Below are 26,848 nucleotides of genomic sequence, written 5' to 3'. Positions count from 1 at the left end.
GCTTGAACTCTTTAAACATCATTGCAAACAGCCCCAACATCTTTGTGTACCTTAGGATCTTACTACAGTCTCCCAAATATTTTTTTTTACAGGTATTCTACACTTGGAATTTTTCAGGGAAAACTGCCAAAAAAACCTAAAAAGCCCCCTCCCTCATTTTCACCATGTGAAAGCACACCTACCTCCACAATGTCATCATCAAACAGCAGCCAGAAGCCATGGCTCTTCACAATGGTGATATAATGTCCACGATTTGGACCACTGCCAAGGGAAAAACAAACAAAGAAAAAGGATTTAAAACTTCTTTCTCTAGTGCCTTCCAAAGGCAGGGCCACTGCTCTCTGCACTATCCTTGGTGGTACTGGTAAAGTCAGACTTCCTGGCTCTTAACTTTGTCCACTACTACCCAAAAACATTGTTTAGGTTCTCAGTTTTTGACAAATTGCTTGAATTAGAATTAGTCTTTGCTACTTGCCAAATATAATCTATTCCAAATATGTATTTTGGTATATATTTCAGAGAGTCAGCCATATATTCCAAAAAAACCCCAAGTTAAAAGGCAGTTATTGCAGCCTCTGTGTTGCTGCATTTACCACTTCTGAGTTTTTCTACCACTGTTGAGAAATATTAATAACTGCCTGAAATACTTGATTTTTAAAAAAAATTCCTGGTGTGGTTCAGCCTGAAGCTGGCTGCATTTCCTGTGACTCTTGTTCCCACTTTTCTGAAATGAAACCAGAAGTCACAGACCTCTGTGTAAGAACAATGGGTTGAGAAGAAAAAGCCATTTAACACCTCTGAATTCTCACTGTTGTTAAAATGCACAAGTGTAGTAGCAGGTAAAGCCACTTAACAATCCACAGAAGAAAATGCAGAGGATGAGAGCTTAAAACTATAAAAATAAGTTTGAAATGTAACAACTGTACCACAACAGAAATCACCTGGAGTGTCGTTTGTTTATACTCAACTTATTCCACAAAACTGTGATTATATTGTCTTGCTGCAACAACTTACAGCTTTAAAACTCACACTCCCAGAGGGCAATTATAGATTTTATTTTGCTTTCCAGGACTGCTTTCTTCTTAAAACTTTCGCCTCTTTGCTTTCAAAAACAAAAGTAAAGCTACAAGAACAACAGAAAAACTAATGAAGAGAAGAAGGGTATTTGGAATACTCAGCAGTACAGGGGTTGCTCCACAGGGTGGCACCAGCTTCCAAAAAACCTTCTGTGGTTTAACATGAGAAGAGGAAAATTAACACTATTTTAGTAAGTGTCTTTTCAAGATTTGTTTTTATTTCATTTAGCTTTCCTGGGAAGCAGGATTAGGGGTGGGGCTTTTATTTGTTGATTTTTTTCTCCAACTCTTTGGGCCCCTCAGTTCAAGAAGGACAGGGAAGTGCTTGAAAGAGTCCAGCGCAGAGCTACTAAGATGATGAAGGGAGTGGAACATCTCCCTTATGAGGAAAGGCTGAGGGAGCTGGGTCTCTTTAGTTTGGAGAAAAGGAGACTGAGGGGTGACCTCATCAATGTTTTCAAATATGTAAGGGGTGAGTGTCAGGGAGATGGAGTTAGGCTCTTCTCAGTGGTGACCAGTGATAGGACAAGGGGTAATGGGTGTAAATTGGAGCACAGGAGGTTCAAGTTGAATATCTGGAAACATTTTTTTCCTGTAAGGGTGACAGAGCCCTGGAACAGGCTGCCCAGGGGGGTCGTGGAGTCTCCTTCACTGGAGACATTCAAAACCCGCTTGGACACGTTCCTGCACGATGTACTCTAGGTGGCCCTGCTCTGGCAGGGGGGGTTGGACTAGATGATCTTTCGAGGTCCCTTCTAACCCCTAGGATTCTAGGATTCTATGATTCTATGATTCTTACTTTGCTGCTTGAAGAAATGACTTGTCTGCCTTGCCACGGTATTGCAAAGCTGATAAAAGTGAAAAACCTTAGACTATGTCTTCAGAAAGCAAAATTTACATGAGTACAAAAGCAACAAAAGACCAAAACACTTTTTTTTTTTCTTCCCAAAAGAAAAAGAAATAATGCTTTTGGTCAACTAGCTCTGACACTGCTTAACATGCTCCTCTGTGGAAAAAAAAACCAATAACGGTGCAGGGATGATGGACTCATTTTAAACTTCAAAGAAAGGGATTTAAGGTCCAGAAAGCATAAACCCAACATACCTGCCACAGTGAACAACCACAGCCACCAGGTCATACATTCTGTCAGGGTTTGTAGCATCTCCTGAGGTGTTGAAGAGCCTGAGCTCCAAGGGAAAGACTACACGGTAGGAGAGTTTGGTGTAGCGGTGCAGCTGGTCCATGTATTTGAACCTTTTTAAGTGCAGAGCTAAAATCATGGGCAACTTTTTCACTCTCATTCTGAAGCAGAAAAATATATTAAACAAAGAACAAGAGGTTAGCAGATCACCCAAACCAAAGCTTTGCTCAAGAAGACTTTTAATAGGATGGAACTTCTTAAAAGGCATCCAAAGTGTTGATGAAGGCTTTCAAAAGGCTGCTTTTTGCTCATCTATATTCCAGTGAGAACAGGCAATATTTATTCTGAACTATTAAGTAAACAGCTGACATCTGAATGCAGGGAAGCTGTTTATGTTGAAAACAGCCATTTTTTTGCCACGTCCATGGGAAGAAATGGATGGACTAAATCTGTCTTGCTGCTCGGGCTGTGACCAATTATATGGTGAGAAATTATATTTTTGTCTGCAGCATTCACAGTGAAAGCAGATGGGGTGGTTTTCAGTGGGTTTAAGCTGATTAATTCTAAGTGGGGAAAATGTGAATGCCTGGAAGTACCAGATATAAATTCTTCTGGGAGGAATACAAAATTAAGCTCTTCATTTCTCTCTGATAAGGTTGCCACAACATTCCGTGGTCTCTCTACGTTTCCTCACCACACACAGCCCTAAAGAGAGACTTAGGTTTCTCTTAAATGGGTTCACAAGGTGCATTTTTCCAGCAGTTGCCCATTTTAAGAGAATATTTATATTTTGGAACCTTACCTCTTCTGTGCTTCCTGCTTACTCCGGCACTGCTCACAATAGTATTTATATTCACTGCACAGAGTTTCTGTATTACTAAATCCTCTGCAGAAATGAAAGAAAAGTCAGAGAAGCAGGAACATTTATCAGAGCATCCAGTTAAAGGTTACTGCTCATAATCACGGGGGAAAAAACCCCAACAAAACAACACACAGAAGATGAAATTCCTCTTATTTATATTGCTTATACCCTCCCAATCACATTTTGGGTGTATCTGCCCTGGTCTTGGGGTGCAACATCAATGGAAAAATTCAGAAATAACACCCTCAAGTATTAACTGCATGCTTTATTACCCAGCATGTTTGCCCAAAACAGCAACAAGGTGATTGTATTTTGTTTCCAGAGGTAGTCACCCTGTGTTTTCTTAGGTGGCAGCCAGTAAATGCTAAGAACTATCACCATTAGCCACTGACTAGCCAAAGCCCAGATGATCTTTCAGCTCCTGGCAATTATACATCCATTATCAGCTATTAAAAAGCCAGATGCTACATGCAGCTTTTCCAGTATCCTAGCAGCTGATAAGCCTTGGATCTAGGAGTCAAATACATGGAGCAAATTTCTACCTGGAAAAAAAAATTAAGAAAAAGATAAAAAACCACCTCACCACAAACATCAGGACACCTGAAGTACAATAAAAGATCTTAAAATAAACAGGATTTTATTCTGAAACAACACACACCATGTTTAGTTTTGATAAAATCTCACTATATGATGCAACAAATTAAAATCCCCACAGAAGAAAGTGAAAATCAATCTCACCTACCACTAAATCACTCTACTCAGTAACTACTAAAAGAACCCAGCAGCTCCAAAAACCAAGATAAAATGAACAGTACCGTGAACACAACACCTTTTACCTGAAGCCAAAGCCTCCAACTGCTGCACAACAGAGACATTAAGTTAGGCTCTTGCCTTCTGAGCAAGAGCTGGGGTTTATTTTCCATCTCCAAATATTTTCATTTACCTCAGACAGTGTGTAATAGATGTATTTTGTTCCACATCAACCGACAGATCCAGAAAGTCCTCATCTTTGCTACTAACCTTGAAAAAAAAATGAGAAGAAATATTTCATAACAGTTTTGAACTGGCAGATTTCTTTTAACCATTTCTGCAACAGTGCAAAGTCCTGGTTACAAGAGGAAAGCTTTGTGATAAAAAAAAAATACACACACACACACACACACAGAGGCCCTTTACTGAGGGAAATTAAAACTGAAGAAATCATTTGATGTGTTGTTACAATCCAGAGAGGAATATGGAATATTAGGAAAAAAAAAAAAAAAGGAACACTAAAAAAAAAAACCACCACAGAAAAACAAACACAACAATACCCATTAAAAAAATCCAAAACAACAAAAATAACCCCTAAAACCTTTCCTGCAAAACATCTCTTCCCCTTGAGGTTTCAAGCCATATCTACTCTCTTCACTGGCAAAGCCAAGTTTTTAACCACACAGAGCTCTCAGAGCTGGAAAAGCTTTACCTCTATTCCTCTCTGCTATGCAGACTGACATAGCTTTCTGCTGCATTTCAGGGTTTAGCAGTAAATACTTAGAGGCAACACAGAGAAAGGCAGATGGGGTTTTCAATGAAATGGGGTAGCAGTTGGGAAAACCATCTTTTCATTTGTGGAACAGTCACATTTAATTTCAAAATTCTAGAGGCAGAATCTTGTTCATGTCATTCTTAGAGCTTCTATTCACCACATAGCCATAATTTTAGGAATAAAATGCCAAGAACAACCATTTCAGTTGTAATCACTTCTTTTTTTTTTTTTCTCTCTCCCTATCCAGGTTTTTGGTTTGGTTTGTTTTTTTTTAGAAATATTAAATCAGACATAGCACGTGGCTAACTACAAATTCCTGGTCTGAAGCTGGTGTGGTTCTTCTCATTTTAGACTTTATGACACTTCTTTTGCTCTCAAAGAAAGTGACCATGGACCAGCATGGAGAAGCACAGACTTCCAGCTCAAGAAATTCAGTTAAAACCCAAGTGAAACTGAGCAACTCTCATGGAGAAACACAACATAAACTGTCAATCACTGACACAGGAAATAACATGGAGACAAAAAGGCAGCTTGTATCATCAGGTGCAGACTGCCTTGATGGAAAAGGGAGGAGGAACAGGAAAAACACTATGCTTTTTCTCAGAAACATACCTTAATGAGTATTGGTTTGAACAGAGAGGTGATACAGTCCTAAAATAGGCTATGCTCCATATTTTAATAGAGAGAGTGCAATTTCATCTATCCTAATAAATGAAAAAGTGTGCTTAGTGTTAGGGAAAATGATCCAGAACCTGTGAAAAATCTAATAAGAGGTTTGGTTTTGGTTTGAACGTACAGCCTCACAGTTAAGACATCTGGTTTCATTGGTTAGTGTTCCTTGGAAGATTTCATGGACCCACGTCAGATCACTCTTGCCTCCTTCCTCACTCTCAATGCTGCCATTCTGGAGTTTGCCATTCTGCTTCTCCTGTTTTTTCTCTTCTTGGAGTAAGTCAGCAATAGTGTTAAGTAGGTAGTTTAGGAATTCGTGTGCATCCTGCTGCATGTAATTATCAAATAATTCTGGAAAGAAAGAGATCAAGGAGAGTGAAAAAAATACAGATGGATTCATAGTATCAAGTCACCATGCTTCTAGCAATCAGCATGCACCCTTCCCCTTCTCAACCTTTTTAGAAAACTGTGGGTTAAAGAGTCTTTGAAGAATTGGATTTTGTTGTTCTCACAAGGGACATGAGGTTACCCTCAGCTATTCCTCAGGCTGCAAGAAACAGGCAGCTACAAAATAACAAAGGAAACTTATTTTGACCATTTTTTGGAACTAAGAAAACCATTATTGGCTTAGGGGGTTTTTTTTTGGTTGGTTCTTTTTTACTTTGGGGAGGGAGAGAAAAAAAGAAATTCAGATTTGTTGCCTGGGGCCATTAATTCATTAAGTCCAGCATTAAGGGCCAAAAATCCCCTGTTAGAAGTCTCTTATCTTTTGAAGTTCAAGCAGAGATGATAAATCAACATACAGAACTCTTCCTTCATAAAGCAGCCCTGGGAAATAACCACTACTTTTCATCAGAAGGAATTTATCCTACCACAGCTGTGAGAAAGCAGGCTAAGAGAGGTTAAATCTCCTCAGAGAACTCTACTCTGACCAACTCCATGAGGTTGGTTTGGCTCCTGACAATTTCTAGGAAGGACCTGAAGTGTGCTGACTTGCAGCAGAGCTCCACAGAGGACAACACCAACGTGATGGAGCACTGAGGCTTGGGGACAGGCTCTGTACTTGGTCTGAGCATGTACAGGACCAGAGACAGCCAAACAATCCTCTAGTGACAGAACACAATTCTGCTCTGATCTCTGTTCCTACCCTAGAGAGGTGGTGAAATTCACAGCACAAAAGTTCAAAACCTTTCCTGACATCTGTTAAAACCTGAGAGCTTGGACTCACTTAAAAAGGAAGCCCTGTTAACATTTGATCTGCTCACACCTCCAAGGCTTCAATCTGCAAAACCAAATTTCATTTCTTCATTTACCATTTTCTTTCCTCAATCGGGAAATAAATTTCTTGGGTGGGATGACTCCCACCTTCTTCTTTTGTGTAGCAATACTGTTGAAGAGATCAGAGAGGCAGGTCAGGAGGCTTTCCTTCTTCCGAGGCTGCACTTTGTACGCCAAAACTTTTTCCCGAAACGGACGACAAAAATAAAGTGCCTGTAAGACTGAGTTGCAGTAGCAGGTATTGCCAAACTGGTTAAAAGAGAACAAAAAAGGGAAACAAAATGTTTGCATATTAATTAGGTCTGGTAAAAAGGAGTAAGAGGTTGCTGGTGAAGAATCTCACAGAGCGAAAGCGGGAGAGTCGTCTGTCAGGGTTCACTTACTGGGGAAGAAACGGGAGGCATGGTGTAATAGGCTCCTCCTTGTATCATCAGAGTTGGTATCAGCAGGAAAAGGAAGGAAAAACCCAAACAAAAAACACCAAAAAAACTTCCCAATACCACAAAAACAAACAAACAAACAAACAAAAACCATCAAAAAAACCAGCAAAAGAAATCCCACCAGGAAATCACTAACAGAAAAAAAACTTCCATTTGAGGGCTCATCACAAAATGAAAACTCGTGGAGATGCAGCACACTGCTGCTCCTGCTTGGGGAGATCCTGCTGATGTGATGCAGAGGGGTGACAAAAACACAGGGGGACAGGAAAGCAGCAAAAGGGACGAGAGCATCCATCAGCATCACTGCATCTCAGCTGGATTACAGCAACAAGAGCTCCAGGCATGAACTGGGGGTAGATCTGCTGGTGTCAGATACACAAAGTGCTTCTCAGAGAGAGGCAGTGAGGTGCATGTTCAATATTCCCTGTTTATGGTGGAATAATATGAGAAGAACATGCAAGGCAAAGCCAAAGAGCAGCTGGGTTACATGAAGGCAGTGAGGGTCATTTTAGAGAAAGGAGGAGAGTGGTAACTCCCAGGAGCAGGGCTCCATGATGCTTAACAAAAAGAAACCCTCAAGACTGCTGAGATGTTAGCTTATCACCCAGAATAAACACATCATGGGGTTCTGAGTTGTTTCTTTGCAATTTATTGTGCAAGGGTGTTGGACAATGCTGCTGCTTCAAAAATGAGAAAAATTCTGGGTTTGCCAGTCCTCAGATAGCCTGGCAATGAGATTTTGCATCTCGAGTGTACTGAGAGGTATGGATGATGTATTGAGAGCAAAATATTTTAAATAAAGAAAACGAGCCTCCAAATGTGAGTGCAGGACACAGACTGTTTTGGGAAGTGGGACTCAGGGAACGTGGCCACTGCTGCTCACAAAAATTTGGTGTGCTTACTGCAGCAGAATGATTTCAAGTTAATAATCAGTTTGCCAACTGAAACAAAAAATTAAGAGCTTGATTCATATAGCTAAAAAGGTTCCAACATTACAGTTACATTAACTTATACCATATGCAAGCAGCACGGAACACCAGAACTTACGGACACAAGGAAAACAAGTTCAGAAAAAGCTCTGCAGAAGAGCAGCAGGAAAATGATCATCCTAAAGAAAGAAGTTGCAAGGAATAAAGCACAACAGCATTAGTGATATTTTGTCCTTCCAAACAGAGAGTGGATGTGGTTATAATCATCCTGCTTATTTTTAGAATGCTGTTTTTCCTCTTCACACCAGCCAGTGCTCTGCTATTCCTGGCACAACTGGAGATGCCTTCCATTTTTTGCATTATGGTGCAAACCTCAGCAGCTCTGGAATGGCCATTAGCACCATACTTCAGGAATATCACTGCTGTCTTCAGATAGTTTGGTGGCCAAGAACACAAACTGCTAGAGACCCACACGTAAGTCAATTAATTGAGTTGGTAATGAGCTGCAACAAGCAGCACTGCAGTAATGTTCACCTTATCTGAGGTTTCAAAAGACAGAACATCTTTCAGCTTTCAACAAAATGTACCTGGATGACCAGCAAACAAAGTATTATGTTCCTAGAGAGTTCTGTCAAAATTGTATTTTCACATCATGAATATGATGCCACAGAATCACTGTTTCTATTAACTAACATCTTATTTTCATTAGTAGATGTTACAAGCTCAAGAGCTGCTTTCCTCCTCCAGAAGCACTGGACAAGACCCTCAGCAATGCTTCATTCTCTCCATGGTTTATTTAGGCAGACAATTATTATTACCCAACAGCTCAGATACAAAACCCCCCCATTTTTTACAAAAGGACTCATTGTTACACAAGGCTGTCAAAAAACCAAAGAAAAGAGCATTATTATGTGTAAGAAAATTATTAACCAAGTCAATGTCATTCATCTCCTGGCTATGTCCTCACTAATCCCACCAGTAATACAATTTCAGAGAAGTAATACATTTTTATTTTAAAACCTCAAGGCTCCCACACATTGCAGCATCAGGGTAAAACCAGATCTCTCTTCTCTAAAAGAGCATATGAACAATGTACAGACTTTATTAAAAGTCTTTTCTTAGTAAATATTTCAAAGTCTTTTCTTAGTAAATATTTCAAAGTGTATAATCCAACCTGAATAGGAAGGTTTCTCTCCAAGGCCGTATTAGAAATATACTTATTTTTTTGTATTTAAGATTAAATTGTATCTTGGTTAGTAATGAGGCACCATATTGCAGGATGGGGTGGCTACACAGAGTTCAGCTTTAAGACAGAAGAGCTCAAAGTTTTAACAGAGAATCCAGTTAAATTTAAAGGGAAGATATAAATCAAAAAAACAGCCTTTCAGCCACCAAACATTCACTTACATTGACCAAGCCAAAATAATGTTCATTCACAGGGAACTGTTCAGGACCAATCTCTTTCTCCAAAGCAGAGGCATTGGTGCCCTACAAAGAAGCAGTATGTGTATGTTAGAGAGGAAAACAACTTCCTAAAGAATTCCAACAGAATTCCCAGAGTAAAAACAAAGCAGCTAAGAAAATAAGTTACAGCATCCTGTGTCTCCTGTGTTCTCCAAAATGAAATCAATACTATGCTTTATTATTATAAAAGGTACAATGGTTTCACCAGAAAACCTTATCAGCTGGAATTCAACCTGATTTAACAGAAGTGGGCTTAGCAATTGAATTTATTTGAAAGTTAACAAGAAATGTGTTCTCATGACAGGTTAGTCACAACCTAGAAACACCAATTTAAATTTAGCCAAGAATGCACTGTAAAAATAAAGAAACTTGTAACACAGAGAGATCTTCTAAATCTAGAGGACAGAAACCATATGGGCTACAAATCCCATGAGAATTTATTTTTTGTTTATGATGCAGACTGCACAAAAGGTTTGGTGTTGCTGTTCATTATTTGCATCTCATACAAAGAATTATTGAAAAATTTAATACTTTCCATTAGAACTGCTGTAATTTTCCCAGCTCCTGGAAAGTGTGCAGTGAAGCATGATTACAAAACCCAAAAAGAACGAGAAGGAAAATGTTGTCAGGCATCCCTCAAACTCAGATCAACTGGAAGTGCTTTTCTGCCCTGAATTAATGAATGAAACTTACATTTTGATCCATTTGGAAACATTCTGATCTATCTTTGAGTCTCCAGCAATACAATGAGGACAGAATTTACTATTTAACATAAAAAAGAAAAGTGCCACTTGACATCCATATGGTCTTACTTGTCACATCAAAGCAAAACTCAAGCATACCAGCTTTTTAGTTTAAATAAAGCCCTCAGCTGCACCTGGGCTGCTCTCTATGGAGTTACCATCATTTAATGCAGAATCCAAGCACTTTGGATTCTTCTCTTTTAAATATCCAAGTAACCCCACCTGTGACCTTCTGAAAAAAATAAACAGAAACAGGTGAGCTATCTTAAAATGCCTCAGAAAAGCACAAAGCAAACAAAAATTACAGTCCACAAAATTAAATTTGCCTATTCCCCTCAAGTCAGGGTTTTTAAGTGCTGAGCAAATATTTCAACCATTTCCCCCAGCATCCTGCTATTAGTATAAACCACAGACAAGTAAAGATTCAAGTAAATGGTCTTCAAGAAAGAAAGAACCAAAAATTTTCTAAGAAATTAAGTTTGATTTAGCAGAGGGAATAGAAATTCCCTAGTTGGGTCTCCTATATCAGATTTACAGAAAATCACATATCACAGACAGAAAACAAGAAAGGCTCAAAACTGGATACAGTAAAAGACCCAAAAAAACCCCCAAACATTCACTAGGTGCTGACAGATTTACAAGCAAAACTCTTCACAAACAGCAATTACACAGATATTTTCTGAGGCATCAGTGCCAGTTCAAGCAGCTCCTCTCCTCTGTCTCCCCACACCCCTTCCCTGCTTCCATCACCTCTTCTTTCCTCCTCTACATCCCCCCCAAAACCCAGACTAACCCTAGAAATAAGGAAAGCTGCCTCCAAGAACTGAGTCTCCAAACAAGACTTCAGCCCCTCCCTTAGGCTGTGGTGCTCAGTGCTGATTTGGGTAATGGTGTCATCAGCTTTTACAACCTCCCTGCCCTGTAAAGCAGCTCTGCAACCTGCTCACCTTCAGTTTCATTTTTCTGAAGGGCTTTCACACCTCCTTTGTGATCTCCAATATTGGATTAGAGAAACAGGCAACCAAAGCAGGTGCCACAACTTATACAACCAGTGATACCAGACAGCCCCAATTCTCCAGTCTCTAAAGCAACAGATGGAAGAAAAACCTCAAGGAAGAAATAAAAGGGTATTTAAATAAAACCTTGCTACAAAGAATTGAACAACTTAGCATAAAGCAGTGCTGCAGATCAACTGAACAACCAACCTGTATCCCACATGTATCTCCCCATGTAATCTAACAAGTCCCAAGAGCCTTTCTTCCAAGTGCTTCCTTCTATCTACTGCCCAAACTTTGTAAATTCGGGTAAATTAACTGCTGGGGCAGATAAAAATTAAGGTTTCCTTAATAAAATTCAATTTGAAAGTTAATCAGCCCCAGATGCTTAATGAACCTGAATTTAGTTGCAATGTTTCTAAAGTTTCTTGGTGGAGAAATCTTGAATTAGCATCCCAGAGGCATAAAAACAAAGTCACAAGTAACTGTGGGAGGTGAGAAAATCCCCAGCCAGTCAGGAACAGTTCTGAAGATGCACATGAAATATATGGAATATTGAAAATGAAATACTATGTAACATAATGAGGAAGCTCTAGAAAATGCACATGCCTGGCACACCAGGAGAAAATAAGTATGTTGCAGATAGCACAGACTGATTTATGGTGGGAGTCAACCTCCAGGAGACTTCACAAAAAAAAAAAAAAAATCATTTTATGGTGACAGCACAAATTGTCCCTGGTCATGTTCCACAGTGGCAATAAGTGACAAGGGTGTGAGTAAAGCTGCTTAACTGCAGTCAAAGTTCAGCTATTCCCAACCTGTGATCTTTGCAACTAAACTTGCAAATGAACCAACTGGAGAGGAAATCTCCTGCAGCATGAACCCTGCCATGAAGCCCAAGAAACAGCTTGGTTTTCAGACTGAAAGGTGCTACACACAACCTCCCTCCCCCATTAAAAGCTTCTCCCATCTGGGTAAGTCCTTCTGCCTCAGATCAGATGAATATTTGTTTGTAAGAAATAATACACATTTCATCATTTTGGAAACATAGAAGTCACTTTTCTCATCTAGAAATAAATTCTAACCACAGGGGTACGTATCCAAGGCAGGAAAATTGATATCTGGGGATATTTAGGAAGCTGAAGAGGAGGCAGCAGTGTGCCCAGGTGGCCAAGAAGGCCAATGGCATCCTGGGCTGGCTCAGGAACAGCGTGGCCAGCAGGTCCAGGGAAGGGATTCTGCCCCTGTGCTCAGCTCTGGGGAGGCCACAGCTTGAGTCCTGTGTCCAGTTCTGGGCCCCTCAGCTCAGGAAGGAGATTGAGGTGCTGGAGCAGGTCCAGAGAAGAGCAAGGAGGCTGTGAAGGGATCCAGCAGAATTGCTGTGAGGAAGGGCTGAGGGAGCTGGGGGTGTTGAGGCTGGAGAAGAGGAGGCTCAGGGGAGACCTCATCACTCTCTGCAACTCCCTGAAAGGAGGTTGGAGCCAGGGGGGGGTTGGGCTCTTTTCCCAGGCAACTCTCAGCAAGACAAGAGGGCAGGGTCTCAAGTTGTGCCAGGGGAGGTTTAGGTTGGAGATGAGAAAGAATTTCTTTCTGGAGAGGGTGATCAGGCATTGGAATGGGCTGCCCAGGGAAGTAGTGGATTCTCCGTGTCTGGAGATCTTTCCAAAGAGCCTGGATGTGGCACTGAGTGCCATGGGCTGGGAACCACGGGGGGAGTGGATCAAGGGTTGGACTTGATGAGCTCTGAGGTCCCTTCCAACCCAGCCAACTCTGATTCTATGATTTGGGGAACTGAGATTCATCTCTTCTGGGGAACCACAGACAAACTGTTCTGCATCTTACAGATGAAAAATCAGTACTGTTATGCTAAACTATGAGATACATTGTGGGAGCAATAAAAAATGCCATGAAGAAAATCACTAATGCATACTAACTGAGTTTGTGTGGCATGTAAAAATGAAGCAATTAATGTGCACTAAAATACAGCTAAATATAAAATATAATGGATGAGATTTGAATTGATTTCTCTTTGCTAGTGCAAGACAAATAGATCTTTCTTTAAAAAAAAAAACCAAAACCCAGAAGTCTACCCTTGAGATTTCCAGCTGGTCCAAGAAAACACTCTCAAGGAAACAATCTGCTTCTCCAGTTCAGGAGCAGATGATCAAACTTTCTGTACACAGCTCTATGGGCAGGAACAACACACAAATTTCTACAGGCAACACATAATTACCCAAGAAGGAAAACAACCCCTTAGTTTGACTAAAGTGGTAATGCTGATTTACTTGGATAATTAGACTCTCCCAGAGACACAAATTTAACACTCCCATGTTGGTGAGGGATGTGACAACTAAAGTCTCAGCAACTTGTAAGCAGGATTTGGAACCTTCTAGAAATTCCTGTGACTTAAAATGTTGTCTGGGAGGCAGGCTGCACTTTTTCAGGAGCTCCCTGTTCACAGCCCTGCCAGCAGAACTGAATCTGGAGAGCAGCTCCAGCACTACCAGTTAAATAGAAACATGGAACCAGAGATCTAGCAAGTCTTCTAAGTTGTGAGTCCTTTCTGCTCACTAGAGAAGTCCAGAGAAGGTTTATTGCCAGTTTAATGCACTATGTAAGAAGAAAAAATACTGGTAGACTTTTGTTTCTTTTCCAGATATTGCTGCTAACTCACTGCATCACTAAAATGAGATAAAAAGGAAGTAAGCTTAGGTAGGATGGGCTCTTAAAAGCTCTGCAAACAGCTTGTGACCAGTCTTGCAAAGAAAATTAGTATTTTGCCTGCTCTAGGTTAATTAATTTCAGAAACTGGAAACGTATCAACAATTTTCAAGGGCTTAAATACATATCTGCTGTTAGGTTTGTTTGAATTTGTAATTATTCATATAGAGAAATGGCTTTTAGACTGCACTCACTCATCTGACAGGAATGACAAGAAGAAAGTACTTTTGGAGCTGAAGAAAAATGATCACTTGTCTATTCATTATACATAAAGAGTTTTCCAGCAGAAATTATAATAAGGCCCAGATCTGAATAGTTCTTCTAAAGCCACTGATGAACCCAAGAAGATCTGGAAGTTGTTTTTAATAACAACTACATAGATCTGAACCTAAACAAGGGGCCACTGATGAGAGAAATCCACACCTGGGGCACCTACATGCTTTTTGCTTCATGTTGTTAACTTCTTCTCTTTTTAGTACTATGTATTTTACAAAGTTTCAGTGAAATCCTGATCCTCTGCAAAACCTGGCTGTGAATAAGTAGAATATTGTTATAGAATAACCAACATTACTGATCATTTTTTTTTTTTATTCTGAACTAACACTTCCAGACATGGAAGGAATTCACACTTCATGTACAAGCACCTCTGTTCTGCTGTCTGAAGGTAACTTTGCAGGCTTGGGAATGGTTCTAAAAGCAATGTTGCCTTACCTGGATAAGCAAAAGAGACTTCATGAGCATTAAGAAGCTGCTGCTGAAGCTTCAGTAAGAAAAGGATCAAAAGTAGCACAATGTTGGGGCAGTATCCTTGCTGTTATCCAGAGCTCTTGTCAGAACTAACCAGGTCAAGGACACTGCTGCTGGAGGAAGCAGAGAGGCACTGAAGCTGTAAAATGAGGGTGGGAAAAACCCCACAGAAATAATGATGAGAGTTATGAGTGGGCAGATCCCACTGTCCCCTGTGCAAAACCCTTTGGGGTCGGGGGGGGAAGGCAAATGAAGCACTTTCTGACATTTACTGTTGCTAAGGTGCAATTCTATCAAGGATTAAAGCAGCAGAGGAGGGCTCAGGCAGCTGTCCTGCAGGTTTTGGAGGGTGGTGGTTGCACATCTGCTTTGACTGCCTGCTGGAATGTCTCACATCTGAACAATCCACCAGCTATTAGCAAGTGGGTGTCACTTCCAAACTGTAGAGTTGGGTGGGTGACACGTTTGTGGGACAGGCAACAGCTAGAAGAGAAGAAATGATGGTGAAAGAGGAGGGAAATCAAGTGAAGATACAAAGAAATATAACCACTAAAATAGTCATTAAAGGTGCAAGAGCAAGCAGCATTTCTGGCATGCTCCAATTAATTATACAGTGTTTTGGAAATCAGGCAGGCAAACCCACACCACAGCAGATTGGTAATGGGTTCAGAACCATTCTGTAACCAGTCACTTCCTCAACATAATGAAATACACTCAAGATTTGTCTGGTTTCTTGGAAGGAGATGGAAATTTAGATACCCAAGCAGCCAGTACACTTGTCACATAAATGCTACCAGAGTTTTTAAAACACTAACAAAGATGAAGCAGTTGCTTCCAGTACAAGAAAAGGAACTAGAACTGTGAAGCACTTCTCATCTATTCAAAAAAGAAAACCAGAAACTTGCAGGTGGTTTGGTTGGGTTTTTCAAATAGTTATGATCCTGACAAAACCTACAGAGAGTCTGAGTGAGTCCTTGCTGTGCTTATTTTGGGGTCCTCTGCCACTTCAGATGCTCCATTTGTAAACAGCAGGTGATTTTCAGAAGAGGGCTCTTAAAATCCAGATGTCTTCTGTACTGATGTTCCCAAGCTTTCAGACAAATTCCTGCTTGGACAGTGTATAATGTCTGAACTGGAGCTTCCTATGCTTGCCTACAAACCTCAGCTGCTTTAATCCTATCAAAACCACACACAAGACTCAAGCCATCAGCAGATTATTGTTAACAAGCTAGAGAGAATCAGTTAATTTAGAACTCTCTCCATACAGGCTGTGGGAATCTGAAGATACAGCCTTTCCTCAAGGACAAATTGCTCATCTTTGAGCTCAGTGCAAAATATTAATTTCCAAATTAGATGCTTTTTACACTTTATCCTTTTCCCAGTGCAGTTAATGACATGAAGTTTAAATGGAGTCATTAAAGCACTGCAGCTTTGGATATCTCTCCCCTTTTATTCCAGCTGCATGCACACTCAGCTGACTATCATGGCTGTGTGGCAAAAAAAAAAAAAAAAAGGAAAAAATATCACTGAGGTATTTCAGTGGCCAGACACACAGCTGGCACACCAATCTCACTGATGTCTCCCATTAGTCATTGTTAACAAATCAGAGTAGGGAAAGATTTGGCATTTGAAAAAAAGAAAAAGCTGGGAAGCAGCTTTCGAGTTGTGCAGAAAGGCTCCAGGGACACCATCCTGCAGCCCTCAAGATTAGCAAAGCTCAAATAAAGGTTAAAGAGACTGAAGAGGGATTTTTAAAGAGAAACAAAAAACCAAAAAAAGGGGTGGGAAAAACCCAAGTAAGCCAAGCCAGAGCTACTCAAAACCTTCCAGGACAGAACTGAGATGATGCAGGTGATGCATGCTGCCTGCATGCACCTTGCTGTATAAGAACAGCTCCAGCTTCAGCTTTATTACAGGTTCAGGTTTATTAAAATACCACGTGGGGGGTGCAGAGAGGAGCAGAACTGGGGCTGCATGTTGGAAAGTTGACAAAACAGCCTGGCACGGTCTTCTGAACACAGAATCAGATGTTGCTTCCCCATTTTTTTACAACTCCCTGGTTGTGTAGCACTGAAATGAGATGCAGAGGTGTCAGCTCAGCTGTCACTCACTGGGATTTAAGGTTTGAAAAAAGCCCTTTGCCAGGAAGGCTGCCCCTCCAGGCATAACAAATCATGGCAAACTCAGCTCTGGATTCCAGCACTTCACAAGCTTACAGGAGCAAAACAAACTGATCATCTTGAAAGGAGCAGGTATAGAACAGTGTCACAGACCCTCCAAGATCCCTCACTTCCAAGTATTACAGAATCTTCTCAATCTGCACAATCACTCAGTGCCCACTCTCCCCTGGGGAGCAAAGCTTAGTGAGTGCTCTGGCTACTGCCAGGATCACAACCAAATTAGAAGATGCAGTATTTCAAAATAAGTTTATTACTATGAAGCATTTAAAACCTGAAGTCTAACTAGAGGTGTTTTTTTTAAAACAAATACCTTACTACAGAATGCTTTGTAAACTGTTTCACAGAAATGTTTATTCAATAAGGAGCTGGTCTTGCAAGGTCTACAGGATGGCTGCCTCACAAAGGGAGAACAAGTCATAAGAACTTGTGAAGTTCTGTAATTTTATGCTCACAATTGGATAGTCAAGTTAGAGTCCAGGAAAGAGAAAGTACAGAAAGGATGCTGAGGGCAGGAAGTACAGATCCTGGTGCTTAGAGGCTTGACCTTTGCAATGTGGTAGTGTGAGCCACCTATTTCCCCCTTCTTAGCCACTGTCTCCAAGATGACCAAGTGCTCACAGCCAGGTCAGTCCCCAGAAAGCTCTGCAAGATTTTTCCTGACCTTGGGTTTCCCTCCCATGACCTAGAAAGGAACACCTGAGGAGCTGTCTTGCTTGCACAGCTCTCAGGTACTGCACAGGGTACTCAAGGCCCAGTGTTTACTGGTGCTGTTCTTTTGGGAGGTGGTCAGAAGATTTTTATTGTGACTTTCATACCCCCAAGGGTACATAAAAAGTGAGGAAGTGGATGCTGATGGGAGGCAAATGTACCACCAGGGATTTATAAATTCAGACACTACACATGGACAGGTTAAATAGGCACTTTTTATAGCAATAAAACTCCAGACACAGAGCCCAGCACCAGATCTGAGTGTGTGTGTGTGTACATTCCCTACTTGGTGCACAAGAGGTTAAGTGGATAAATCACTAGGGAAGGAGCAGAAAATATAAAATATGATGTGAGAAACAAAACAACACTCTACAGGGCAGCCCTCTACTTTGGCAACAGGCCAAGAAATCACCCAAAATGACACCTGGAAAAGCAAATCAACACAGATCAATTTAATGTATTTTTAAATACATTTGCTCTAAAACCTTATGAAAGGAAAAACCAAGCAAGATTGAGTAATATGGAGCACCTCTTGAACTATCTGCACACATTTAGTATCTTTTCCCAGCTATTCCCACCTCATTTTTAACTTTAACAGCTCTGTGGCAGAGGTCCTTTTGTGTAATTAAGATCTAATTTCAGCTAATGAACAACACGGTGCCCACAGTTTCCTCAGCACTCTGCAGTGTAACAATGAGCCTCTCTCCTTTTCCCAAGGACCCTGAACTCATGAAACCTTAAGGCTCCCAGACAGCCTGGGACCAAAACAGACACCAGAGCAGCAGAAAAACTTGGCCATGGGGTAGCTCAGGATGCCTGTAAAATCCTAAAAATCATTCCAAGGAAACCTGTGCACTATGCCCCCTGAGCTGGCTGGCTGTTTTGCAGAGCCTTACATCTCCTGATGGCTACTAACAGGTTTGCAAAGAGTTATAGATATATATTTATTTTTTTTCCCCTAAAAGCAGGTTATTCCCAAGCTGGGTTTTAAGTGCAAAAAATGAGCATTTGTTTCCTTCAGCTTAACAGGTCAATCAAGGAGCAGAGCACTGCAGGAAGTGTGCTGAGCTAGCTCTGCTTTTATCCTCCCTTCTTCCCACTTCCTCAGCAATCCCTTCTCAGCTCTAAATGCATTTCTTTGATAAAGCCAAACCAAATTCTGCAAAAACAGGTGAAACAATAACCAGGTAATCATTATATATCCCTGACACAAAAGCACCTGCTTGAACTGGAGAGTGTAAATCATTCAGGTGGCAAATGGAAACGTGTTACTTACAAATGATCTCCTCAGCTCTGCCCTGGCACTGAAGTTAATTATTGTGTCCATGCTGTACTGATTCAGAGGAGCAGAATAAAACTGCCACCGGTTTGTACACTGGATTTGAGGTCTTCAGGCATGTCTTACTGGTTAGCAGCCTATTAGACAGGAATCTAGGGGAAGTTTTCCTAATGAGCCTTCCAAGAAACACCAAGATTTCAGCTAACAGCTTACTACAGGCTTGTCACCACATTGTCTGTCAGAGCTCAGAGCTGAGCTTTGCACCAGGCTCCACTCCAGTGTCCTGGTTTGCTTTTCCAACCCCCAAAACACCAAAACAACCCCAACTTCTGACCCAAAACCTCAGTTCTACAACTGTCTCAGTCCCTCAGAGTGCAGCAGGTGATGCAGTCAGAGCCATGGCAGTTCAGCCCCTCCTTGCTTTCTCTCCCCAGTCCAGAGAGAATTCCGACCTGGCTGTGACCAGGGGAATGCCACACAACTTCCCAGACACCACTGGAAAGGATTTTTGAAGCAGGAGCTGCACACTTTTAATGAGGGCTAACAAAATGCCTCTGGAGTGCTTTGTATTTCACTCCCCCAGCTCATTTTGAGGTTGCTTACAAAAAGAAAACAAGAACTCCCAGAAGCCTCTGTAAAGATAAGGCCCAGGAACCAAGCTGAAGTCCAAGGGACAGAGCAGAGAAGCAGAGCTGCAGTCGGTAGCTCCTGGCTCTGGATGTGTTCTGGCAGGTGGTGCCAGCAGCCTCACCAAGCAATGACTGATATTCCAGTGCACAAAGACTTTCCCTAGGAGATTCCAATGCCACAGGTGCCACAGGAATGTTCTGCAAATCCTGGAAAAGGGAGACTGCTCACCTCAAGGAAATGCAGCAATCACAGGAGGTGAGCCCCAGGAGAAAATCCCACAAGTTGGTTTAAGGAGGGGGACAGGATCCAAGTTACAACTTTGTCACTGTCCACTAAGGAGATCAGGAACTGCAATTAATTTTTAGAGAGAGACTGCAGAGGAGTGAAGTGTCCCTCATGGAAAGCCAGAAACACCAACCCCTGCAATGCTGATGGACTGAGGGGCCTGAAAAGGCCTAAACCTCATTTTTAACTTTAACAGCTCTGTGGCAGAGGTCCTTTTGTGTAATTAAGATCTAATTTCAGCTAATGAACAACACGGTGCCCACAGTTTCCTCAGCACTCTGCAGTGTAACAATGAGCCTCTCTCCTTTTCCCAAGGACCCTGAACTCATGAAACCTTAAGGCTCCCAGACAGCCTGGGACCAAAACAGACACCAGAGCAGCAGAAAAACTTGGCCATGGGGTAGCTCAGGATGCCTGTAAAATCCTAAAAATCATTCCAAGGAAACCTGTGCACTATGCCCCCTGAGCTGGCTGGCTGTTTTGCAGAGCCTTACATCTCCTGATGGCTACTAACAGGTTTGCAAAGAGTTATAGATAGATATATTTATATTTTTTTTTTCCCCTAAAAGCAGGTTATTCCCAAGCTGGGAAAAACCCCATGTATTTTCCTAAAAAGATGTAAAGTAGGGTAGAGTCACTACCTATGAGCATCATCCTGAAGAAAGCTGTTTCCCAAAGGGGCTCTGTAATATAATGCAAATGTTTTTATAAAGAAGGCTTAGGGGTTTCATCTCTGCATTCCAACAAAGCAAACAGTACTTTTAAGTTCCTGGGCATTAAGAGCAGCAGATGCAATTAAACTGATTCAGTTTTAAAATAAGCACCCAGACCTTAGTTTTCCTGGGTGAGCTGAAGGAAAAAATAGTGAGACTGAAATCCAGGAGACCTAAACCACTGATGCTGTAAAGCTCCACTGCATTTGATGAAACAGCTACATAAAAAATTGGGAAGTTTCATACAATTCTTTAGAGCCAGCAGCACTGCTCACCATTTTCTGTAGAGAAATTAAACAGTAAGTTCTCCACTTGAAACAAAAGCAGTCAATACTGCAAAATGTCTCCCCTTGAAAAAAACCCCCAGAGTCCCCCAAAAGGGACAATGAATTCCAAGTACCTGTGTGACTTTCTTTTGTCATCACAACCAAAATCAAGGTAAGCGCAGGAGCAAAAACTAAATCCAGGATTAAAGTCTCCAAAACCAAATCCCAGCCACTGGAATGGCTGGATGATGGTCTGGTGGCTACATACTCAGAGGAAAATGCAGTGCCTTACATTTGCCCTCTCCATCTGAGGCTCAGTCAGCTGATCTCAGGAATGCATCCAAAATATTATATGGGATGGAGACAATCACTTGCCTCTGGGGTGCAGAGCTCCACAACAAAGTCATGATGCAGCCACCTCTCATGACCTTAATTTCACCTGTGTTTGTGATGGGCAATTAAAAATACAAATTGAGCTTAAAAACAAAATAATCTAGTGAGATCAGTGACATCCTGAGAAGTTTTCTGCAACACTTCAAACCTGAAGATCAGGCATCTGTTGCCACGAGTTTAAAAAGAAATAAAAATGAATTCTCTCTCTTGCTGACAGTATTACTGTGGACTCCAAACACTCGGTTTTGTACAGCACCACTGGTTCAGCTCAATTAGACCTCAGGTTAATCAAAACCAGGAGACAGCACCTACCTGGGAAAGGAACAGAGAAAAACCTGCACCCTTCACACGCCTGAGATCAGCCTCAGAACCCTGTGCTGCAAGAGCCCCTCTTACCCCTGCAGCCTGCTCTCTGCTTTGCTAAAACTGAAGCTTGAGCCTCTGGAGAAAAGAGGATATAGGACTGAAACCACCAAAACACTGAATACCCTCAGCCTCCCCCTGAGGGGGATTTTGGCAACTCTACCCTTGTTTATAATGAAGAAGCTCCTTACAGTAAGAGTCTCTGTGAGCTGGTTACATGGCATATCATTACCAAGATGCAATATTTTATTATGAGTCAGCTGTGTTTCAGTGCTAGACAAACCACTTGCTGGCCTCTGTTTATGCAGCAATGGAACTTCATTAAAAATTCTGCATAATCATGCAATTATCAGCCTCCTTCTTGCTCCCTTTTCAGGGGCAATGACACCCTGCTGCATGCATCCACGGGAAATGATTACAGAGCTTTTATAAACTCGTATGACAAGCTTTAAATCGAGCCCAGCTATCACAACAAATTACTGCCACCTGTGCCAGAAAAGGAATTAACGTTGGAGAACTCCTTTTAGCTCCTCTCTCAGCGAAAGCATCCACCTGGCCTGAGATCGCTCAGGCAGGAGGCCGGCAGCTGACACACCTCCCGGTTCCCCTTTCTGCCAAGGGCTCTGTGCTCCCCCGGCCACTTTTCCTGACGGGGGCTCTGGGCTCAGCCCCGATGTGGTGAGGGAGTTTTGGGGGGCCCAAACCCCGGGCGGGGGAACCGGGCTCGGTCCTCCTCACCCCCCCTGCCCCAGGTACCGCCGCTCCCCTCACCCTCCCGGGCCTTCCAAGGCACCCACAACCACCTCCTTTCCCGCAGAGGTAGCGGTGCCTCTTACAAACTTTGCTTCTGAACGATTTTTACTCATTTTTACCGCGTCCGGACACTACGAGCCGCCACCCCCCCTACCCCCCCCCCAACTCCAACTCCCTCAGCGCGGAGCCCCTAGAAGCAACCACCTCCTCCCCACAGCCCGAGCAGGGTGAGGCCGTCCTGCCCGCCGTTCTCACCATGGTACAGATGGAGGCGAGTCTCCGGACCGTCATCAGCAGTTCCATCCGCCCGGCCCGGCCCCGCGCCCCGCGGCCGCTGCTGCCGCCGGCGCCATCTTGGGACGCAGCCGCCCCACTGACAGCGGCAGCCGCCGGTGCCACCGACAAACGGGGCCGGGTGCCGCCGGCGGTGCGTCACCCATATGCCGCCGGCTGCACCCACAAACGCACACAAACACCCCAAAGGGTTCCCCTCTATGTTTTTCCGTCCCCCCCTCTCCTCATCCATCCCCTTTCCCCGCTGCTCTCCCATCCCAGGCGGCGCCTGGCAGGCCCCCTCGCTCCAAGGATTGTCCCCCCGGGGTCCATACGCGCCTCAGTTCCCTCAGCCCCCCAGGGAAGGGGTTGGCGGCCCCGGTGCCACGGGAGGTGCCGGTGGGAAGTGTCGGATCTCCGGGGCTGGAGCTGGGAATGGCTCCAAAACCCCCCCGAAAGGGGAGCCACGGCCACTGAAACACCTGGAAGGTGGAGGCTGAAACTCCCGAGACTCTTCTGAGGGGTGGAGCACGCCACAGGGGGGGTTAGGAGGCTGCTAGGACAGAACCAGAGAGCGGGGCAGCACCTTTGCTGCTCCTCAGCACGTCAACAAACCCACAAAAAAACCCAAAATAAAAACACCTGGAGTACTGAGTCCGGTTCTGGAGCCCTCATTACAAGACCTGGAGGTGCTGGAGTGTGTCCAGGGAAGGGCCATGGGGATGCTCAGAGCTCCTCTGAGAGTTGGGGTTGTTCAGTCTGGAGAGGAGAAGGCTCCGAGGAGACCTCATTGGAGCTTTCCAGGATCTGCAGGATGCTCCAGGAAAGGGGCTGAGGGAATTTTTAGGCTGTCAGGTATGGGAGGAGTGGGGGAATGGATTCAAAGTGGAGGAGGGAGATTTAGATTGGATGTTAGGAAGAAGTTGTTGCCCATGAGGGTGGTGAGACCCTGGCACAGGCTGCCCCATCCCTGGAAGTTTTGAAGTGCAGGCTGGATGGGGCTCTGAGCAACCTGAGCTGGTGGGAGGTGACCCTGAACATGGTAGAGGGGTTGGAACTAAAGAAAGGTCCCTTCCAACCCTGAAAATTCTATGGAAATGGTTTGTTTCAGGGCACAGCAGGATGAATGACAACTGTAAAGCCAGGAGGAGAAGGGGTGAGAAACGCCCTCAGGTCACCACACAGCTGTTGGTGCAGTGCATGGCACAAGGAAACCATTCCTGAGGCCAGGGGTGGGCAGCAATGTTTGTCACCTGGCTGATTCAAGTCTGCAGGATGGTGTCCAAGCTGGGATGAGCCCAGCTCCTGCTTCATATTAACTGCAAAGTGCTGAGGAAGGTGGCTGGAAGGCCCCTGGCCAAGGCTCTGTGTGGAGCACCCCATCAGCAGTGAGAGTTTCCACACACCACCCCTGGCTCCAGCCCTGAACTTGTGGGAATATCTACAGGGAAGTGTTCAGTTTCCAAAGCACCAACTTCTTTTTTTATTATTATTATTTTTATTTTTATGAAGCAGAGATGTTTCCATTCTATTTGGGTTGCTTGCCTGCAGTGGTGTTCTCTTACACACATTGTGCTTCCCAGGTCATCTTACTACAGGCTCCCAAGGGAGAGTATTTGGCAACCTAAATAAACAAATAAATAAATAACTGATCCTTACGAAATATGCTAAAAGTCAAAAAGGACACGTGCTCCTTCCAGGGCTTCCAGTGCAAGGAAATTAGGGACAGGAAATACAGAAATAGTGGCAATCTGTACAGTGCTTATCCAAACTGAAGTATGTATTTCAGTGTTCACCTTCCAAAATAGAACCAAATATGATTTATCACGGCTGTTGCAATAGCATCTGAGGAGACTTCCTTCCCCTCTGGCCTCAGGAGCAGAAGAGCTTCGTGCTGGGTACAATCATGGTGTTAAGGTGGCAGTCTTGTCCCCAAACAGCAGCCTCTGAAGCCTAAGCCTCAGTCTGGGAGGCCTTTGCCCTGTGATCAGGCTCTGTGCAATGGGAAATCCCAAGGGAAGAGGGGAAAGGTTGGTTCTTGGTGTGCATCATCACATCCTCTTCTGTTCCTTTCTTATCTCCTGCTTTTTACTTGCCTTTCCCAGCTCCGGGGGTAGTAACTTCCCACAAAATGGGGGTTAAACCTCAGATTCTGTTTAGCACCGTGTCAGAAGTGGCCTTGGGGTCATTCTTTGGAGCAGATTCAGGAGCAGGGGACATGTACACGAGGTGTGAGTCTTCTGATGGCATCTGCCAAAGCAGCCAACATTTCCCCAACACCACATCTCACATTTCTGCTCAGGACTGAGCTGCAGGTCTCCAGCCATGTCCCCTGACATCAGCCTGCTCTGCAAATCCACCCCAGATGGAAAGGGAACTGTTACAGACTTTTAGAAGAAAGCTGCTTTGTTACCAGTGCTAGGGAGAAGGAGCAGCAACGATCACCCTTTCCCCACCATGCTGGGATCTTAGCAAGGTTGCTCTGGCTCTGCTCATCTCTTACTCCTTTTGTAAAATGCGTGGGGAATAATTACCTCCAGTTTTGAAAGCAATTTTGACATCCTCATGTGAAAAACGCTATGGTCGTGGCAAATAGTCTTATTTTTAGACTGCTTCATCTCTGAAGATGTGTAGGAGTGCCAACAACAATAAAAAAACCCAGAAAACCTTATTAAAAAACATCGCCAAAAGCAACACAGACCAATAAATAAATCTTTAGCTAACAGAGTCTCTGTGCAGCATGCAAAGGGACATAGCTTGGTGTGGAGCAGCCCAAGGAGCAGTCAGAGAAACCTCCAGAATCACCCAAATGTTTTCAGAGTTGCTCTGAGTTTTGCAAACATTCTCCTTCTAATTTAAGCTATTGTTTTTTCTCCAAGAGAATCTGAATTTAAAACATGGCTTTCTTAGCTAAATATAAGCTCATTGTGCACAAACAATGACATTCTCTTTTAAATACAATTCTTATTGTACACGCCAAGGGTTATACCATCTCAAACAGTGTGAATCCTCTGTGGTTTCACTCAGTGAGAAGACTATTCTGACAATCTAGAAAATCAGATAAGGATCAGGTTTTAAAGCCTCTGGCTCTCATTCTACGTCTTATTCAGATTCTTTCAGAACTAGAGCCTAGAAATGAAGATTTTGAGGGCAAGGGAAGGGAGTTTGAGAATAGATTGAAAAGCCTTGAAGAACGTGTGGTGCTTTCTTCTTGTTGCTAAATCCCACTCTCCCTGGACAAAGGTTTCTGCAGGCAGTGGAAAGAAGTTCTGCTGAGAAGCACAAGGAGCCTGGGCCAGTGTGTAAGAAACTGAGATTGAACCACATTTGCAAAGGCCCCAGAAATCAATTGGGCTGCTCCCAAGATGCAGCCTAAAACTGCTTTCACGTTTGTTTTAAGCCACCAGAAGCCATCCCAGCTGCCAAAAAGCAGCAGTTCAACATTTCCTCCAGCACTGCTCTTTCAGTTCCTGCCCCCCACACAGCTCCTCTCTCGTGTCAGCACCAGCAGCCATACAGGCACATGGTAAACAGCTTTCCCACTCCCTCCTCCTGCACCAGCTGCTCCACTCCTGTCATCATTGCTGGTGCCCTGCTCTGTGTTTGTGCAGCCCCCACCGTGCTCTCCTGGAGGGGGGGATGTCCCAAGGGTTTCTGTAAGCAGCCAGAGGTTGCCCTATGGCTCCTTCCCACTCCCCTCCTGAGGATAACCCAACTTTTTTGTTGGATTTTTTTGCTGATGAGTGTGAACTCCCAGGAATGACTCCAAGGTCTCTTTCCTAATGTAAGACTGACAATTCCAGCATTTTTTACACTCTGTTTCTCTGGAGGCATTGCCTTACATTTATCTACACTAAGGCTCACTTTATGTGCACTTACCCTTGACAGATCTTGCTGGGGTTCCTCAGCACTGGCACCACAGCTGGCTGCCCAAAAGGCCTTTAACTGGGGTTTCTGTTGGTTGTGCTGCCTCTCTTGGAGCAAGCCAGATCTATCCTAGGAATGTCTTTGCTCATACAGAATATTCTTCATGATATTTGGCTGGGGTTTTTTTTTCCAAGTCTGAAATTCTTCTGGCCACCTAGAAGCTGACTGATAGATAAATTACTGTTTGCTTATAGAGGAGGACTATTCTGAGGAATATTTTTTCCAGTCCTCACTGACATATGCTTTTAATAGCAAATGGTAACAAAAGTTCCAACATCCTACACTTAGAGAGGCAGACAGTTACACACTGCTGCCCAAAATTCACAATGCATCCAGCTCTGCAACTCGTTTCAAAGTGTCCTGTTAACTGACCACAAGATTTTGAGCATTTTCCTATTCCTCCTCTCATTTTGCCTGTTCTTACAAAACTTGTGTGAGATCAAAGCACCGCAGTAATGAAATTTCCTGGACAAGGTTTTTGCAGC

The 26,848-nt window shown here is 43.2% G+C and overlaps 1 protein-coding gene across 2 annotated transcripts in view; it reads right to left on the bottom strand.

Moving 5' to 3' along the window:
* The window catches only part of LOC103534193 (ubiquitin carboxyl-terminal hydrolase 12), a 28,518-nt gene extending 5,948 nt beyond the window's left edge, over positions 1-22,570 (bottom strand). Inside the window, exons 1-8 of one of the 2 annotated variants that reach the window (XM_030449104.1) lie at positions 22,419-22,570; positions 9,331-9,411; positions 6,590-6,803; positions 5,401-5,627; positions 4,023-4,099; positions 3,020-3,103; positions 2,181-2,378; positions 183-261 (exon numbers count right to left, since the gene is read on the bottom strand). In XM_030449104.1, the coding sequence (XP_030304964.1) occupies positions 183-261; positions 2,181-2,378; positions 3,020-3,103; positions 4,023-4,099; positions 5,401-5,627; positions 6,590-6,803; positions 9,331-9,411; positions 22,419-22,466 (1,008 nt within the window). In that variant the 5' untranslated portion in view covers positions 22,467-22,570. Of the gene's footprint in view, positions 1-182; positions 262-2,180; positions 2,379-3,019; positions 3,104-4,022; positions 4,100-5,400; positions 5,628-6,589; positions 6,804-6,937; positions 6,976-9,330; positions 9,412-22,418 lie in introns of those variants that run through there. The other variant, XM_030449105.1, reaches the window with a different exon arrangement.
* Between the last annotated feature and the right edge of the window lie 4,278 nt (positions 22,571-26,848).

This window comes from Calypte anna, chromosome 4, assembly GCF_003957555.1.
Source record: "Calypte anna isolate BGI_N300 chromosome 4, bCalAnn1_v1.p, whole genome shotgun sequence".
Lineage (NCBI taxonomy): Eukaryota > Metazoa > Chordata > Aves > Apodiformes > Trochilidae > Calypte > Calypte anna.
This window is presented reverse-complemented; position numbering and strand designations above follow the sequence as displayed.